The sequence below is a fragment of the Notamacropus eugenii genome, chromosome 1 (assembly GCF_028372415.1).
Source record: "Notamacropus eugenii isolate mMacEug1 chromosome 1, mMacEug1.pri_v2, whole genome shotgun sequence".
Classification (NCBI taxonomy): domain Eukaryota; kingdom Metazoa; phylum Chordata; class Mammalia; order Diprotodontia; family Macropodidae; genus Notamacropus; species Notamacropus eugenii.
In genome coordinates this window covers 522,320,052-522,336,753 of record NC_092872.1, presented here as the reverse complement: position 1 = coordinate 522,336,753, position 16,702 = coordinate 522,320,052, and the positions used below count along the sequence as shown (strand labels likewise).

General features: G+C 44.5%; 1 protein-coding gene across 8 annotated transcripts in view; it reads left to right on the top strand.

Annotated features, from left to right (window-relative positions):
• Nucleotides 1-16,702, top strand: part of CAMK2B (calcium/calmodulin dependent protein kinase II beta) — a 304,019-nt gene that overhangs the window by 221,921 nt on the left and 65,396 nt on the right. For 6 of the 8 annotated variants that reach the window (XM_072633743.1, XM_072633738.1, XM_072633739.1 and 3 more), the window contains exons 6-11: nucleotides 4,304-4,376; nucleotides 10,526-10,628; nucleotides 10,862-10,945; nucleotides 14,569-14,663; nucleotides 15,138-15,260; nucleotides 16,280-16,363. In XM_072633743.1, the coding sequence (XP_072489844.1) occupies nucleotides 4,304-4,376; nucleotides 10,526-10,628; nucleotides 10,862-10,945; nucleotides 14,569-14,663; nucleotides 15,138-15,260; nucleotides 16,280-16,363 (562 nt within the window). The remainder of the gene's footprint in view (nucleotides 1-4,303; nucleotides 4,377-10,525; nucleotides 10,629-10,861; nucleotides 10,946-14,568; nucleotides 14,664-15,137; nucleotides 15,261-16,279; nucleotides 16,364-16,702) is intronic. The other 2 variants (XM_072633744.1, XM_072633745.1) reach the window with 1 other exon arrangement.

Genomic DNA, 16,702 nt, shown 5'->3' with positions numbered 1-16,702 from the left:
GTTCTCATCTATAAAAACGAGTGGGTTGGACTCAGTCTTTAAAGTTCATTCCAACTCTATATCTTTGTTTGCATGAGGACTATGGAGGGATCTCACACCCCACGGAGATTTGGCCCAGAACCAGAAAGTCCATCTGTTCTAGGTATCTGAAAATTAGTTTTTACCATTCTTTGAGGCAAGGAGGGCAGGAAGAGGAAAGGGGAAGAGGAAGGAATAAGCATTTATATAGTGCTTACTGTGTGCTGGGAACTGTGTTAAGTGAAGAGAAGAGAGATTTCATTGAGGGAATGGCCTTTGGATCTTGGACAGATTGAATCCATTGAGCAAGGTCACAAGACAGAATCTGTGACCCCTATGGGAGTTCAGTAAAGACATATCACTCATGTGACTGAGAAATATATTTGTCCCCAGACCAAGGCAGAATTAGATGTAACGACTCTCTTCTATTGTAAACCAGAAGCAAACAAGGACCATGGGGCAAATCAGGAGAGACAGTGGAAGTTTGATCGTATTCCAGCTGCCACTCTCAGACTTTCAGGAAAGAGGGAGAGGCTTGGAAGCTGGACCCTCTCCTCTTGTTACTTAATAGAAACAGTCAGGCAGAGAAAAAGGAGGCCTCCTGGATGTAGGCACTAAAGCAAGAGAGCACACTGACTGGTCTAGTACTGGGAATGAATCTCTTTCTTCTCCAGGCCCTCATTCTCTTAATCTGTAAAGTGGGCTTGATGTCCTCTAACTCTGAAAACAAAGTTCCCATATGTAGGCAGAGCCCCTCAGGACATAAGGTTCTGTCCATCTGGGGCTTTTACGATATTGTGTCAAAATGCTAGTTAATGTTGGTGCCTAGGCATCTTGCTTAGAAAACTTAGGTATCAAAGCTCAGACCTGGCTGCTCAGAGGAGCAGATCTGTAAACAGTTTTTTAAATAAATAACAGTTCAATTCAGTGAACATCTATTAAGTGCCTACCATGAGCCCAATTGGAGAGAGCCTTAAATGGAGGATGCAGGCAATGGGAAGTCACTGAGGGTTATTGAGTAGGGGAATAACATAATTCAGCCTAGGCCTAAGAATATTATTTGGGCCATCTGAGTGAATGATGAATTGTAATAGGAAGAGACTAAAGGCAGAGACACCAGTTAGGAAACTCTAGAATTACAGCATGATAAGGGCTTGAATTAAGGTACTGGTCCTGTGAGTGGAGAAAAGGAAGATATTGTAGGTCAGACCTGAGTCAGGGTCAGATCGAAAGGAATTGAGATGTTTACAGGTCATCTAACAGTTAACAGAAAGAGGTTTAATTCACCATAGCACCTAACCCCTGTCCTATGGCTTTAGAAATAAAAATTATAGGCAGGTCCATTGGAGTGAGATTTCTAGGCTATTTCTCCTGGCTTCAGAATAAGCAAGGGATCATTACTGATAAAAGGAACCCTTGGGTCTGACCCTGCTCTGGGGGTAGGAGCCTCTCCTCTTCTCCCCTACCTTGGACTTGCTGGTGCCCAGATGTACCCATTTTCCAGATGACAGAACTGCCCTTCACAACAGCAACATAACCATTCTTTTCAGAGTCAATCCAGTCAATCTTTGCTCTTTCTCTGCAACATAGCAATGGAAAGGACCACAAGGCATCTGGAGTTGTATGACTGGGAGGTGTCATCAGCATGAAGCAGCAGCAGCAATGCAGGAGATTGGGGCTGGTTTCCTGGAATCACAGGTCTTTAAGAATTTTCATTTCAAGGATTATTGAAATTGTGAATTTGTAAAAAAGCCCATCTAGAGTCAGGAGACCAGCTGGAAAAAGGGGACTAAGGAGTCTTCTAAGAAAACTGCCCCTACAACAATGTCATGTGGTAGAAAGTGCCATATTGTCTATATGACTTTAATGTCCTCCTTTGTAAAATGTGGGGTTGGACCAGATGACTGCAGATTGGACCCATTTGCCATTTGGGCAGGATTTGGTAGAATACTAGGACTTCTTCTAAAAAAACCTACTGGATATTGCATAAGGAGAAAGTTACTTTTTTCCCCAGACACTCCTGCTTGGCCCTCTAACTCTCTCTACTTCTCAGCTGTGATCATACCTAAAACCAGGGTAGAGCCAAACTCGTTGAAGAAGGGAAAACCAGGATACCCCTTCCCTCCTTTGCTGGGCTGTTTGGCCAGCCCTAGTATACATTCTTGAATGAGAAGGGCTGAGATGGAACACCAGTTCCCAGCACTACATCTGGCTGACTTAGAAGTCCTGGACTCTTGTCTGCCATACCACCAGTGGTCATAGGCTGGTCTTAAAACATCTTGCTTTTGACCAGATCTGGTTCTAGACCAGGGTGGGACAAACCATGACATTTGTACCCTGAAGGGCTATTCTTACCTTCCCTCCCATATACATTCTCTCTCTTCTCTTTCTGTCTTCCACTCCCAACTCCTTTCCTCTTCTTCTCTCTCTTTCCTTTTCTTCCTTTTATCCAGCCTGTGTCGATTACCAGAGATGCTGCTTAGGCTGTTGAGAACATCAATTTAGGATGGAAAGGGTTGGTGTCAGGGGTCTAGCCTGCAGCTTCCCTCCCCCAGGAAGCAATGAAAATTTGGGGCCTTTGAGCTCTACGCTATGAAACCCTTCCCCCTTTAACTCCCATTCCTTTCATCCCTAAGTGCTACCACTAGGTATAACAGCCTGAACCAAGTGAGAAGGTAGAGGAAGAAAAATTGTTCATTCATTTTGAAAGTTCTTCACTATGTGGATTATCCCACTGATCTTTAGTGCCTAGGGGCATACCTCTTCTGTCCCTCTGAATTCAGTGAGTAGCTGAGGGCACCAGTTTCAGAGAATGGAGCTGAGCTGAGCAGAGGAGAGGGCTGCAGGGGAGTGAGGGCTGAGCACAGATGAGGGTGATGTAGGTAAGTCAGGAGGAGTCACTGACAGAACTTCTCCATCTTGGTGCTCCTTGCAGAAGGGCAAACCTTTTCCCTCCCTTCAGATCAGGAGTAGGAGATGGAGCTCTGGGGAAGGTCCCTGCACTTGCTTCTTGCCCAACAGTCTGCCTTAGGAATGAGGCCTAGAGAGGGGTAAGGGGGCTGGCTTGAGCCTGGCTTCCTTTCTTCTCCTTATGGCCTCACTGAGATGCTGCTGCCTTTCTGCTTGGACCATTCTGACTGCCTAGATGGTGGGACCTTGGTGCAGGCAGAGATTCCTGGGGGATGGGAACATTTTCTCCACTAACCTCCTGTGCTCCTCCAGCTGGCTCTTCCTTCCACCCTTCAAACCATAGGTCCTTCCTGAGCACTAATGATCCCTGCTCTCCTCTTCTTTTTTTTCCCTCTCCCTTCCTCTCCATCTTACTCCTTTTCCTTCTACCCTTTCTCCAAGCCATTTTCTACCTCATTTCTTACTTAGCCTTAATCACTGAATGGGTGTTGCCACTCAAACTGAGACCTAGTAAAGACCTTAGCTTTAAAAGGCCAAGATTTCTCACTGCATCAAGAGCCATCTCCAGTTGTCCTGATCTGTATCTTGCCCCTGGACCCAGATGGTTCCAGAGGAGAAAGTGAGGCTGGTATCTTTGGACAACTCTGCCTCACTTAAATCCAGTTCACTCACATGTCATGGCATCACCTCCCTAATGTCATGGTCCTCTTCAAGAAAGAAGGACAAACAAGAACAACCTCTTCAGGTTTCTCTTGACAATATGAAAAGCCTTTTCTTTCCATTTGTAGGAGCTCAGGCTCCCCACCTGGGCAGAGTATGGTGCTCTGTGCCCTCTCTCTGTCTCTCTCTCTCTGTCTCTCTCTCTCTTACACACACACACACACACACACACACACACACACACACACACACACACACACACACACACACACACACACACACACACCTCTCGCAAATGAAAAAAGGGGGGCTTGGGTGAAGGGCTAGTGAGGGGAAGATAAGAGGTTTCCCATCAGTTCCAGGCGTTTTCCCTCCACCCTCCAGCCCATGGTGCCTCACCCACCCAAGGAGCTGTCCTCCCCTGAAGTGCTGAAGGAGAGGAGTCCTCCCATAGGGGGCCATTTCCCTTCGCATGGAAGCTGAGGTCAAGGGAATCCTTTGTTCTCCATCCTCCTCCTCCTCCTCTTCCTCCTTTCCCTCCTCCCTCCTTTTCTTTCTCTTCCTCCTCCTCCTGTTTCTCCTCTTCCTCTCCAGTCTCCTCCTTTTCCTTCACCTCCTTTTCCCCTCTTCCCATCCCCTGGTCATCCCCTCCCACCAGCCTTGTGGTTGTTACCACTCACCGTGAACTAACACGCCCCCTGGTGTTTGCATGCAGTCATTGCATCCAGCAGATCCTGGAGGCTGTTCTCCATTGCCACCAAATGGGGGTCGTCCACAGAGACCTCAAGGTGAGTTTTCTGCCCCAATGCTCTGTCCGTCTGTCGTCTTTCCGTCCGTCTTCGTATCTTGCATGCATTTTTAGAAAAATATTTTTTAGAAACTGGGTCAGCTCCAAGAGGTTTGAAGTGGTTTCCGACAGCGGTTAATATTAACTCCTCCTTCCTGCCCCTTCCCTTACACTGCTGTATTTGTATGTACATGGAGAGTGATAGGGTACTAACAGGGTGTAACTGGTGGCCCCAGTAGGGTCCTTAGTGTGCGTATTGATACCACGCTAGCCTTGCAGGCAGTGTAGTTTAGTGGAAGGAGCACTGGATTTTGAGTCAGGGGACTTGAGTTGGAATCTTAGCTCTACCACTTCATCTGTGGACTTTGGGCAAATCACTTCACTGGTCTGGGCTCTCTCATCTGTAAAATGTGAAGGTTCAACTAGATGGCCTCTAAGGTGTTTTTTTAGCTCCGAACCCATGACTGTGTTTTCACAGACACACAGTCTCTGGTTAGTCTTCCAGGAGGCTTGTTGGACATGTGATGAAATAGTGCAAGACAGGGTTGCTGTATTTGGAGGGGCCTTTTTACCCCTCTGCAAATGACACAGGCTTTTCCTACGGTCCTTGCCAGGCTGCCATCATGGTATCTGGTAGTCAGAGGATGGCTTAGCAGAATGAGCTTTAGTAAGTTTTATTGACAAATGGTGTCAGGATGGTGAACAGCTTATTGAAATGACCTGGGAAATGAGTCTCAAAAGTCAAAAGGAGAAAGATGTCTTCCCTTTCTGTTATTTTTTTCCCCGCCCTTCAGACAAGCCCTTCTTGACTCTGGCCAGGCCTTCTCCTTGGGTTGGTTCTTAGCCCCCTCTCTTCCCAGCTGGGCAGAAACTGAGAAGCCATTGAACTGGAAGTGAATGCCCTGAGCCACAAGCATGTCATACTTTTCGCTCACTGGCCTTAGCCTTGCTTGGTTGTGGGTAGTTGTATCTGCTTACCAGATGGTGACAGAGGTTGGTCTGTCTTGTGGTCTGGTACTTCTGGGATCAGTAGGGCACCTGAATTTCTGAAGGTCATGCCCTTTTCTACAACATCATGGGTGTTCTGAGCTGGTTTTAAGTTAGCAATGATCAGGTGGAAAAGTCATCAGGACCCTGGTGCAAAGGGTAGGGTGTGAGGGAGACTTTCATTCCCACTTAGGGTAGGAAGTTGAAGCCATTCATTGGATCAAGCTCTAATTTCACACCTGGATACTCACATCTTTGTCATCAGGCTCCCTGCCCCAGAGTTCAGGTCTGATGCCAAGGGCCAAGTGGCCATTCTCTCTGCATGCTCTGTCTGGTTTTCTTTGTGTCCTAGTCCTTTGTTTTCTGTCACCATGTAGAAGCCCTGTATTTGCTGGTTTCCTCATGCCTCTCCAATGCAGCCCAGCCTCCTGCCACAATAAGAAAAAGGAGAGCCCTTGGCTGCTCTCAGACTATGAAAGAAAAACTGTCCCTTCCCCTACAGCCCTCATGGAGGGAAAAGAAGGCAACTGGACAGTTGGGTGGGGAGTGTATGTGTGTGTGTGTGTGCACGCACACGTGTACGTGCACATGCACACACGCACGCAAGCTGGGGGCATTGCTAGGGTTGGCTGGGAATACCTGGATGTCATGGTTGAAGATTCTTAGGGACATGGGCATAGGAAAATTTGATATTTCTCTTATCCTTAACTTTGTTGCTACTGTTCATTATTTTTCTAATTATCTCTAGAGTCAAGATGCTTCCAATCTGTGCTTCCTTTCCCTCTCCAGGTATTTTCTGCAAATAGGAAAAGAATCTTTCCTGAAAAAGAGGAAAAACAAACAAAAATGACTAAATAAAAAGTATTGTGTGTTTTGAATGTAATCAGCAGAATTACTGATGAGAACGTGCCAGATCATTCCAACATAGTCTCAATATTTTCCAGTAGGAATGTGGCTAAAAAGACAAGGAGTCTGCTATAGGAGGCAGCTCGTCCATCTTGCTACTGGAGTTAGAGAGTGTCCCAAATACTCCAGAGTCAAACTCCTTCTTTTTCATGACAATGGGCCTATCCAGTGTCCTGAGGAGAAAAGGGGGTTTGATATTGCAGGGTAGACCAAGAGGTTAAGATGAGAATCAGTGGCAGTGAGCCTCAGAGAAAGCCCCACCATTCCCGGAGCAGCCCACTGCACTGAGAAGGTGACAGGGGAAACTGGTGTAAGGTGGGCTTCTTATCTCCCACTTACAGAGTCTAGTCAGACCCTATTAGAGCTCTCTATCTTAGGGCTTTGGGAGCCAGGGCTAGAAATGGTCAAGACAGATAGTTGTCCAAATAATGATAATGAATAATGCCCATTACACTATTCTAGTGTAATGTATTAGTGAGCATAATGAAGGAGACTTTTCAGTATGCCAGAAAATTCCACCATCCATGGTATGGAGAGACTTATTCTGTGATTGAAGTATTGTCCAGTGAATGTTAACACATGAGCCATGATTTTCAAACATAGTTGGGGGTTGGAAGAGAGGCTGTAATTTTCAGACCTTCTCTTGGACTCCTAGATATCTCCTCTCAATGCCTGAGAGACTGAGGTCTACTATGCATGATACAGAGAAGATCATCTCAGTCAAAGAGTGTCTTTAGCTGAAGCCATACACTGACTTTACCAATTCTAGACGAGTTCTGAGGAGCATGCACAGAACTAATCTAGCTCTCTAGAACAAAAGTCCCTCAATCAGAGCTCTCAGAATTCTTGGAATAGCCCTAAATAGACAGGATAGCAGGCAGCATGTGCGTGGTCCCTGCTGAAATGGAAAAAATGAAGAAGCATTGGTTCTAGCAACTCTGGTAGATCAGGAGCCATGTTGGTCATGATAATCCACCCATACAGTGCAAACTCATGAGTCAGAGCCCTTGAGACAGTAAGAAAGAACTGGGAAACCCCCCTGCCTGGTGCAAGCAACATAATCCTGAGCACCTAGTCAGCACTGTGAGGAGAGGATACTTTCCTACACAGTCTGCTTTCTGTGTAGTGAAATTTCAAACCTCAAGCCAAGGCTTTGGGTACCTGCAAATGCCCTTGATTTTTTGCCATCTTGCGGTGAGGGCAGGGTTGAGTGGACTAGGGCAGGCACAGCTGACAAATCCTACAAAGATCTATTGAACATTCCCAGAGCAACGTTATTTACTTCAGAGTCTTGGTCACCATCTGCTGGGCATCAAGTCTGTCTCCTTGGGTGGATACCATTGAGCATTACTAGACTTTGTAGCTTTGCTGTATCTTGCCCCATCATAATGCCAATGCAATGAGGGTAACTAACGGCTTCAGGTGGGCCATGCCAGATGGAGAGAAACCACTTTATCAAACGCAAGTGTGAAGGCTCTGGACATGTGATTCAGCTCTACTCTTTTACTCCAAGCCCCTCTTCTTGGAAGGTGGGTGGCTACTATGCCCATTATGACTGATAGTGTGGTATAATGGGAAAAATATTGCATTTAGAGTCAGAAAACCTAGGTCCAAGTCACAGCTCTTCTACTTACGAGCTGTGCAACCTTAGGCAAGTCAGTTAGCTCCTTTGAGCCTCTGTAGTTTTCTCTGTAAACGGAAGGGGTTAAATTAATTGCCTTCTATTTCTAAATCTGTAGTCAATCAAATATTTCTGGAGGAGACCCTAGCCTTGAATACATGACTTAGAGTTGACTAAAGGTTACTTTAATGCTTCAATTAGTTCAACTGGCTCTTGCTAAAGTTTTCACTTAAGGCCTACTGAGTTTGAAGTTGGCCAGTGTGTGTATGTTGAGGCATTGAGGGTGGTGATGGTGTTAGAATTCATTTAGCATCTAATTTCCATTGTTGAAGATACCCCATTCTGAGTTATCTTTATTTTAATTTGTGCTGTGTTGGAAGTTCAGATGGGGAAATAGGATAGAGAGTCTCATAACTGAGCAGTTAGCCAGACTGTGGGTAGAATGGAATTTTGGGGAACTAGTATGGCCATGAAGATTTTGATATGATAGCTTTAACATCTATGACAGCAACTTCCCTTCATGGTTTCTGGATCTAGAATCAAGATTGGGGCTGTGACCATGGTCTTCCGTGGGTTGAAACAAGGGTGCTGTTTTCTGGGGCCAGGAGTCCTTCTTACTCACCCTTTAGAGTCAGCTCAGTTGGTATTCCAGTGGTTTTGGTTAGGTAGGGCTCAAGAGAGAATCATCATTCTCAGGCAGAAATCCCTTTTGGAATTGTTTGGTCAAGTACAGAGTCTTTGGTCTAAAAGGCATTCTTCCAGTAATTCAGCTTCTCCAGCTAGATTGGGAATCTGTGTTAGATGACCAGATTTGGGAAGGATGGCCCTTGATTTCTGAAGCTTTCTGTCTCATGCTATAGCAGTCATGGGAGTAAGCCAAAGTAATTTTCTTTTTCCTTACTTGAGGAAGTATCATAAATCACAGGTAACCTGATTATTCTGGCTTCCTGCTGCCCTCTATGGAACTGATATTTGAACCTAGTGAGGCTTCCATTCAATCAAAGAGCAGAACTTCCTTCTGGAGCAAGGTGTCTTTTTTTCTTATAGCAGGACAAGACTTGGGATGCAGGGCCTATCTGTTAGGAGGCAATGTGATATGATGGAAAGGGTATTGGCTTTGGAATCAGGAGGTGTGAGTTCAAACCTACCTCTGATGCTTACTGTGAGACCTTGAATGAGTCATTTAATCTTGGATCTCAGTTTCTCATCTGTTAAATGGGGGCATTGGACTAGATGGCTTCTGAAGTCATTTCTAGCTCTAAATCTGTGATCCTATGAATAAGCTGTGGATTTTTGTTTTTGTCCTGCCATAGATTGAAATGCAGAGATAGGTGCCCACAGGCTTACTGCTTGCAGTCTTTTAGTTGCATATCCTTGACTTTCTAGGCTGGTAAAATAAAATTTAAGTAGAAGAGTCCTATAAGACCATGATTACCTACTGTCTTTCAAGGTAGCAACTACGTCACTTTCAACTCTGTCCATCCTACAGTTTCCAAGGGAAGCCATTGATGAGAGTGTGAAGCAGCTGTTCTTGTTCCTTATGGGAGATTGAGTTTCCCAGGCAAGTTCAATGCAGGAGATAACCAAGTGTCAAGCATTACCATCTACATTCGAGGCAAACAGCTCAAAGAGGCCCCAGGAGTCTGAACACTAAGGAAGATAGTGATGGAGTTGCTAATCTTTGATGGAGTACTATCTTTGATTCCAGGAGAGGAGATGAGGGCTTTTCTTCTTGGGGAGGCCCCAAGGATTCTGGGTTACCAGTCTTACAATTAAGGGAGACTGTTCAGAGAAAGAGATTTTATGCTGTTAAAAATGTTGGCTACCAGGACCTCGGACAGCTCCAGTGCCTGTACTTTGAGGCCTCAGGTTTGCATGAGGGGCTCCTAAGTCAGAAATATCATATCACAAGTACTTAATGGGAATCAAGACAGGGTGATGAGGGATGTAGTGAGAGGAGGTTGTGGGATTGGCCCCGTCCTGTGATAGAGCCATCAGGAAAAGATGACCGAAGTAGGAATCTTATCCTTCTCTAGGAGGAACTGGAGTTGCTCAGAATCCCTATAGGTCCAAAAACTGAAGCAGTGCCACCTGGTCCCAGACATCTGATGGGGCTAGGTCAGAGAAGCAGCATGACACGGAGTCAGGAAGGTATGGATTTAAATCCTGCCTCTGATACTTGCTAACTGTGTGATCCTGGGCAAGTCACTCTATGTCTGTGTTTCCATTTCCTTATCTGTAAAACTAGGAAGTTGGAACTGATGGTTTCTTTTAGCTTTAAACTGATGATCTTACGACTTGTGATCCAGAGGACATTTAGGAAGTGATATTCCCACAAGTCACCCACAGGCCACCAAGGCTGTCAGCTATCTCCTTCTCTCTGCCTTGCTGAGTCCAGATCCTGACAAACTGGAAGTGAGGCTCTGGGCACCAGCTGAATGAGTTTTCATCCTAGGCCTGGCAGCCTCTCCTTGGCAGAGTTCAATCTGAAGTCTCTAACCCTTTTCTGCAAACTCTTTGTTGTTGTTTCTGTTTTGTTTCCCATTCCCACCCCTGTCTCCCTCTCAACCCTCCCCCTGTGTTTTCATAATATGTGGTGCAACTTGCACACTTTGCTGACTGGCTTGGCCCGACAGCCAGAGAATCTCCTCTTGGCCAGTAAGTGCAAAGGAGCTGCAGTGAAACTGGCAGATTTTGGCCTGGCCATCGAGGTGCAAGGGGATCAGCAAGCGTGGTTTGGTGAGTGCCGGGCTGGGTGAGGGAGGAGGGTGTGCATGTGTGCATATGCTCATGTGTGTGCTTGCACACAGGCACATGTGTGTAAGCATGTGTATGCATATGTGCACACATGTGTGTGCGTTATAATGTTTGTGGTCATAGGGGGGCAGTGGTGGTAAGCCAGCTGCAGCTAGCCTTCCTATGAAAGATTCCAAATGCCCCATCTCATGTCTCTGCTTTTTCTTCCTGGCCAGGTTTTGCGGGTACTCCTGGCTATCTGTCCCCAGAGGTTCTGCGTAAAGAAGCTTATGGAAAGCCTGTGGATATCTGGGCTTGTGGTGAGTCTGCCAGAGAGACTGTATAGGAGCTGGAGGATAGCCCAGCTTGTGGTAACCAGGACACATGCCTCTGGGAAGAAGTACATGCCAAAGGCTCATTAATTCAACTAGCCATAGCTGGGAAGCCTGGTTGGTTGGGTTAATTATAAACTAGACGCCACCATTTTACCTAGAGATGTAAATGTCTCTATTTATTGTTGATGTTGCTGCTGTTGTCCAAGAGTTTTCGGTTGTGTCTGACTCTTTGTAATCATATTTGGGGTTTTCTTGGCAAAAATACTGGAGGAGTTTGCCATTTTCTTCTCCAGTTCATTTTACAGATGAAGAAACCAAGGCAAACAGTGTTAAGTAAATTGTCCAGGGTCACACAACTAGCAAGTGTCTAAGACCAGATTTGAACTCTGGAAGATGAGTCTTCCTCACTTTAGGCCCAGCACTGTATTCATTGTGTTATCTAGCTGCCCTAGATATCTGTGTAAGCTAGAACTAATCACTTTCTCTCTCAGAGTCTGTTTCCTCATCTGTAAAATGAGTAAGTTGGACTAAGTGATCTCTAAGGTCCCTTCTAACTCTAAATGATCCTCTGATCTATGACTTTGATGACAGGTGCTCATCCATCCATTCATTCATTCACTTAATAAAAACATATTAAGCACCTGGTATACAATAGGGGCTGAGAAAGAGACAGAGATAAATTAGGCATGGTCTCTACTTATAAGAATCTTATAATCTAGTAGGGGCAGTGATGTATTATATGGATTATACATACTATGATAAGAAACAAGGGGCAACTATGTCAAGCAGAAGATAGAGCACTGGCCCTGGATTCAGGAGGATCTGAGTTCAAATATGGCTTCAGACACTTGACACTTACTAGCAGTGTGATTCTGGGCAAATTACTTAACCCCAGTTGCCTCGAGAAAACAAACAAAAAAACAAAGCAAAAAAGAAATGACATGGCTTTATTGAGAGTGGCCAGTCTTGGAATTGAAAGGATCTGGGTTCAAATCCCAGCTGTGTGACTGTGGCCAAATTACTTAGGCCTTCAGTATACCCAGGTAATTCCCCCAAACCACAAATTATAAATTAGTTGCTAGTCTGCAACAATGGAGGGAATTTTCATACTTAGAATACCCAATGCAGAGTAGGATCTCTCCCTTTAAAAAATGTAATAGCATAAGTTCATAAAAATACAGATGAGGGACAGGTGGCCATCAGCTGAGGGGAGGCTTTGTGGAGAAAGCAACCTTTGAGCACCGCCAATAAGAGGTCATGATGTCCACCAAGAGGACACTCCAGGCATAGAGAAGAGGGTCTAGAAGCAGGAAAACTAAGGATTGAGTGTCCTAGTCTGGCTGCAGCCTAGAGTAAACAAGGAGGAATATGTGATAGGTCTAGAAGGGGAAGGAGAGCTCAGGCTGTGACAGGCCTTAAAGGCACTGCCACGAAGTTAGGATTCTCTTCATTGGGCAGTAGAAAGCCAACGAAGAGTTTTGAGCAATGGACACCTATCATATCTAGAAAGAAATAACTAGCCTCCCACAAGCTGGCCTTTGTACCCTCTCTATTTAATCTGAAAACCAAGAGATTACATCTTAAACGTCCCTCCCAGCTCTGACAGGTGTGGTGGAGGGAGGAGAGCTGCATGAAGGTGTTAGATCCAGGAAGCTGGCTTCCAAGAGAAGATAGGCATGAACTTTGCTGTGCAAAGTCAGAGAGACAGGAGCTTTAGTCTCTAGGAAAAACTCTCTCTCTCTCGTATTTTGTGAATGTATGTATATATTTGTGTATATGTACATAAACATACATACATATATGTGTGTGCGCATGTATAATCTGTTTATGGTTATAAACCTCTATGGCTTCAACCTTTGCCAGAAGATATAATATCTAAGGTGCTAGGTGGTGCAGTGGACAGATTGCTGGACCTGGAGTTAGGAAGATTCATCTTCATCAATTCAAATCCAGCCGTAGACACTTGCTAGCTGTGTGACCCTGGGCAAGTCACTAAACCCTGTTTGTTTCAGTTTTCTATTCTGTAAAATGAGATGGAGAATGAAGTGGCAAATCACACCAGTATCTTTGCCAAGAAAACCCCAAGTGGGGTGATGAAGAGTCATACATGACTGAAACACTGAAATGACTGATCAATGGTGTTTAATCCTGGTACTGTCTAGCAGCAGCATAGATGTGTGACTTGCTTCATGTTCCTTCTGTTCTGAGACAAGTCCAAGTTATTGGAGATTAATAAAGTAAGTGAAGAGCTCTCTATTTGCCTGTAGAGAAAGACACTTCCAGCCCAATTCAACATTAATGGCATATAGAGTTTGGTTTTCTCAGTATTCCTCAAACAGTTTTTGGCACAATGGAAAAAATACTGGAGACCTGGCTCTGGAACCAACTTGCTGAGTGACCTTACACAAATTCTTAAGCTTTCTGTGTGTCACTTTCCTAGCACTTAAAATGGAGTCGCTAATGTTCATATGTCCTTCTTAGATCAAGGGGTTATTACAAAAATCAAGGGAGCACTCAAAGAGAAAAGGCCTAACCCAGAAAGTGTCTGACAGTTGGGATACATGGATATATATATGTATATGTGTGTGTGTAATATATATATATATACACACATACATATATATAATATATATATATATAAAATTTCTGGAGGCAAAGAATGTAGTCAAAAGAACAATGGAGCTGGAGTTGGTAGACTTGAGTTCAAATCCTGAATCTGATACTTGCTTCCCATGTGACCTTGGGAAAGTCATTTCACTTTTCTGACAGTAGTTTCCTCTTATGTTATTATCATTGTTGTCAGTAATAATACTGGCTTGCATTTATACAGCACCTTAAGGTTTGCCAAGTGCTTTACAAATGCTGTCTCATTGGATCCCCACAACAACCTTGAGAGGCAGCTACAGATGCTGTTGTTATCCCCATTTTACAGATGAGGAAGCTAAGGTAGACAGAGGTTAAGTGACTTGTCCAGAGTCACACAGCTAGTAAGAGCTCTTCCTTGGGCTTATTCAGTCTTGAAGACTGTACTTACTTGATGATGCTGGATTTCATCTCAGGCCTTCCTGACTCCTGGTCCAGCCCTCTACCCACTGTGTATAATGTATAAGCATTTAAGTGCTTTTTATATTCCAGGCACTGTACTAGGTGCTGGGGATATGAAGACATAAATTAAGCAGTCCTTGCCCTTGGAACTCTTATATTCTACAGTGGGGAGTATATGTTGAAGGGGGTTGAGGTAGATGCTTTCTAAGAACCCTTCCATTTCCAAATCCTGTCTTCATTTAAACCTCTCTGGGCCTCCGTTTCCTCATCTGTAAAATGAGGGAGAGGAGTTAGACTAGCTGGCCTCTAGAATCCCTTCGAGCTCTAACTCAGCTCAAGACATCTTCACTTACTTCACCACCCTTGCTAAGGAGACAGAATTAAAGGGTATCTGAAGCAAGAGCACAGAGATGTATGGGGGAGTGGGGGAGTGGTGCAAAAGCCTTTGGATCCCAAGACATGAGATCTGCTTCCCTGCACCCTGGTTTGTAGAAGTGGCCAGCTCTGGAGGATAGGATCAGGTCACTCCTTCCTTCCCTCCCCATCCCAACATTCCTCCTCAGGTGTGATCCTCTACATCCTGCTTGTGGGCTATCCTCCATTCTGGGATGAAGATCAACACAAGCTTTATCAGCAGATCAAGGCTGGAGCTTACGATGTAAGTGCAAGCTTCTCAGAACTTCTTCCATTGGGGATGCGCAAACAGCTGGGTATGGGTCAGCAAGACCTTTCCTTCACAGAGAGCTGGTTCTCTGTGCCCTGGGGACATAACAGCCCAAACTGGTAATATGCCTGAAACTCTTCCCTGGCTTTAGCATCTCCCCTCTCCTACTCCCATATGGGAGGGGGGTCTTTTGGGCAGCCAGCCCCAAGTGGGGTCCATTGGAAAGGGGCAAGACTGGGTTTGACTTTCCTGTTCACTGTCTATCCTTGAGTTGACAACATTTCCGAAGTTGTCAAGGCAGAAAGGTGAGCTGGAGAGAGAAGTATAAGATTGGGGGGAGGGGGAGGCAATGATGCAGGGTTGGTACGAAGGCCTATTTAGTGCTGATGATTTAGTATCCTGAGGAAATTTTAGGTACTATCCTGAATTTCTTCTTATGAGTTTTTCCCTCTCTTCCTCCTCTTCTAGTTCCCATCCCCTGAGTGGGATACTGTCACTCCTGAAGCCAAAAACCTTATCAACCAGATGTTAACCATCAACCCTGCAAAAAGGATCACAGCTCATGAGGCCCTGAAACACCCATGGGTCTGCGTAAGTATCTCCCTTGGCCTCAGGACTTGGCACATAAGAGCTTAAATAGTCAGGCTTTCTTTATATACCCAGAAGGTGATGGGAATGAAGGTGGGCACTCTTGTGGGATCCACCTGTGGTTCCTAGGAGTACTGGGCTTGTTCACTTTTGATGGCTGTAATGTGTGAAGCTCTTACAACCAGGACAAATCAGGAGTCTTACTCTTTCCAGGTTGGCAGGCAATAGGCCAGTAGACCAATTTCTTCAGAACTAATGATTAGACTTTGAGGTATTAGAATATTTACTATGGTTACCCCTACCTACCACATCACAACTTTCCCTATCAAGTTTTTGATATATCATGAGTTGCATAAGAAATTAAATGAGAATCTTTTGGGAATTTTGCAGAAGCTACAGATGACATGCAAAGGACGTCTAATGACACAGAAAAAGTTTAGAAACTCAGTAATACATAAAAAATATTTATAGTATTGTATAATATCAACATATTTTTGGTATTTTTAAATACCATAATAGTTCAGACTTCCCTTCTCTTGTATGAAAGAAGAGCCAACATTTTATGAGAATTTTCCAGATTGCAGGTACCATGACTTTAACCCCTGTGGTGTGGAAGGAATAACTGTAGTCTTAAAATAATTTGGTAGATTACTTGAGAGAATAGATTAGAAAATTAGAATCAGTGTTCTCAGAGAACTGACATCCAGCAAGCAATCAACAAAAAAAATGTCGTAGAAGTACACCAGAGGGAAGAATGGTTTGAGATTGTGCTGGCTGGTTGAAGGATGGGTTGGTTTAGACCAGTTAAGGCTTCCTGAGTTAATCTGTAATTGTGAATTTGTGTTTCTCAACTCTGTGTCATCAGGACAAAGTAGTCTGGTGGTGGAAACCTCTTGAGTTTGATGCCACTGTCTCTTCCCCACTAGCCCCTTTTCCTGGTTGTGTCAAGTCACTGGGGGCAATGGAACAATGTTTTCCATTCCTAAGGGTGATCTTCTAACAGTGTCTCCTCCTTCTCATAGCAACGTTCAACCGTGGCCTCAATGATGCACAGACAGGAGACTGTTGAATGTCTCAAGAAATTCAATGCCAGGAGAAAGCTTAAGGTAAAGCCTTTTCTTTTCTTTAAAAATTCTATTGGTGGAAATAAAATTCATTTGGAAAAACAAAGAGTCAAGTATATGAAAGGAAATAATGAACAAAAATGCAAGGCAAAGAGATTCAGCAGTACCAGATCTTAAACTGTATAATAAGGCAGTATTTCTCACAACTATCTGGTACTGGCTAAGAAACAGAAAGGTAGATCAGTGGAACAGAGAAGATATACAATTGACAGCAACAAATAAACATCATAAGCTTGTATTTGAAAAAAAAATTCTATTGGGGCCTTCTCTTTTTACATCATAGATATTTGAAGACATGGCCTTCCCCCTCTCACCATCTCC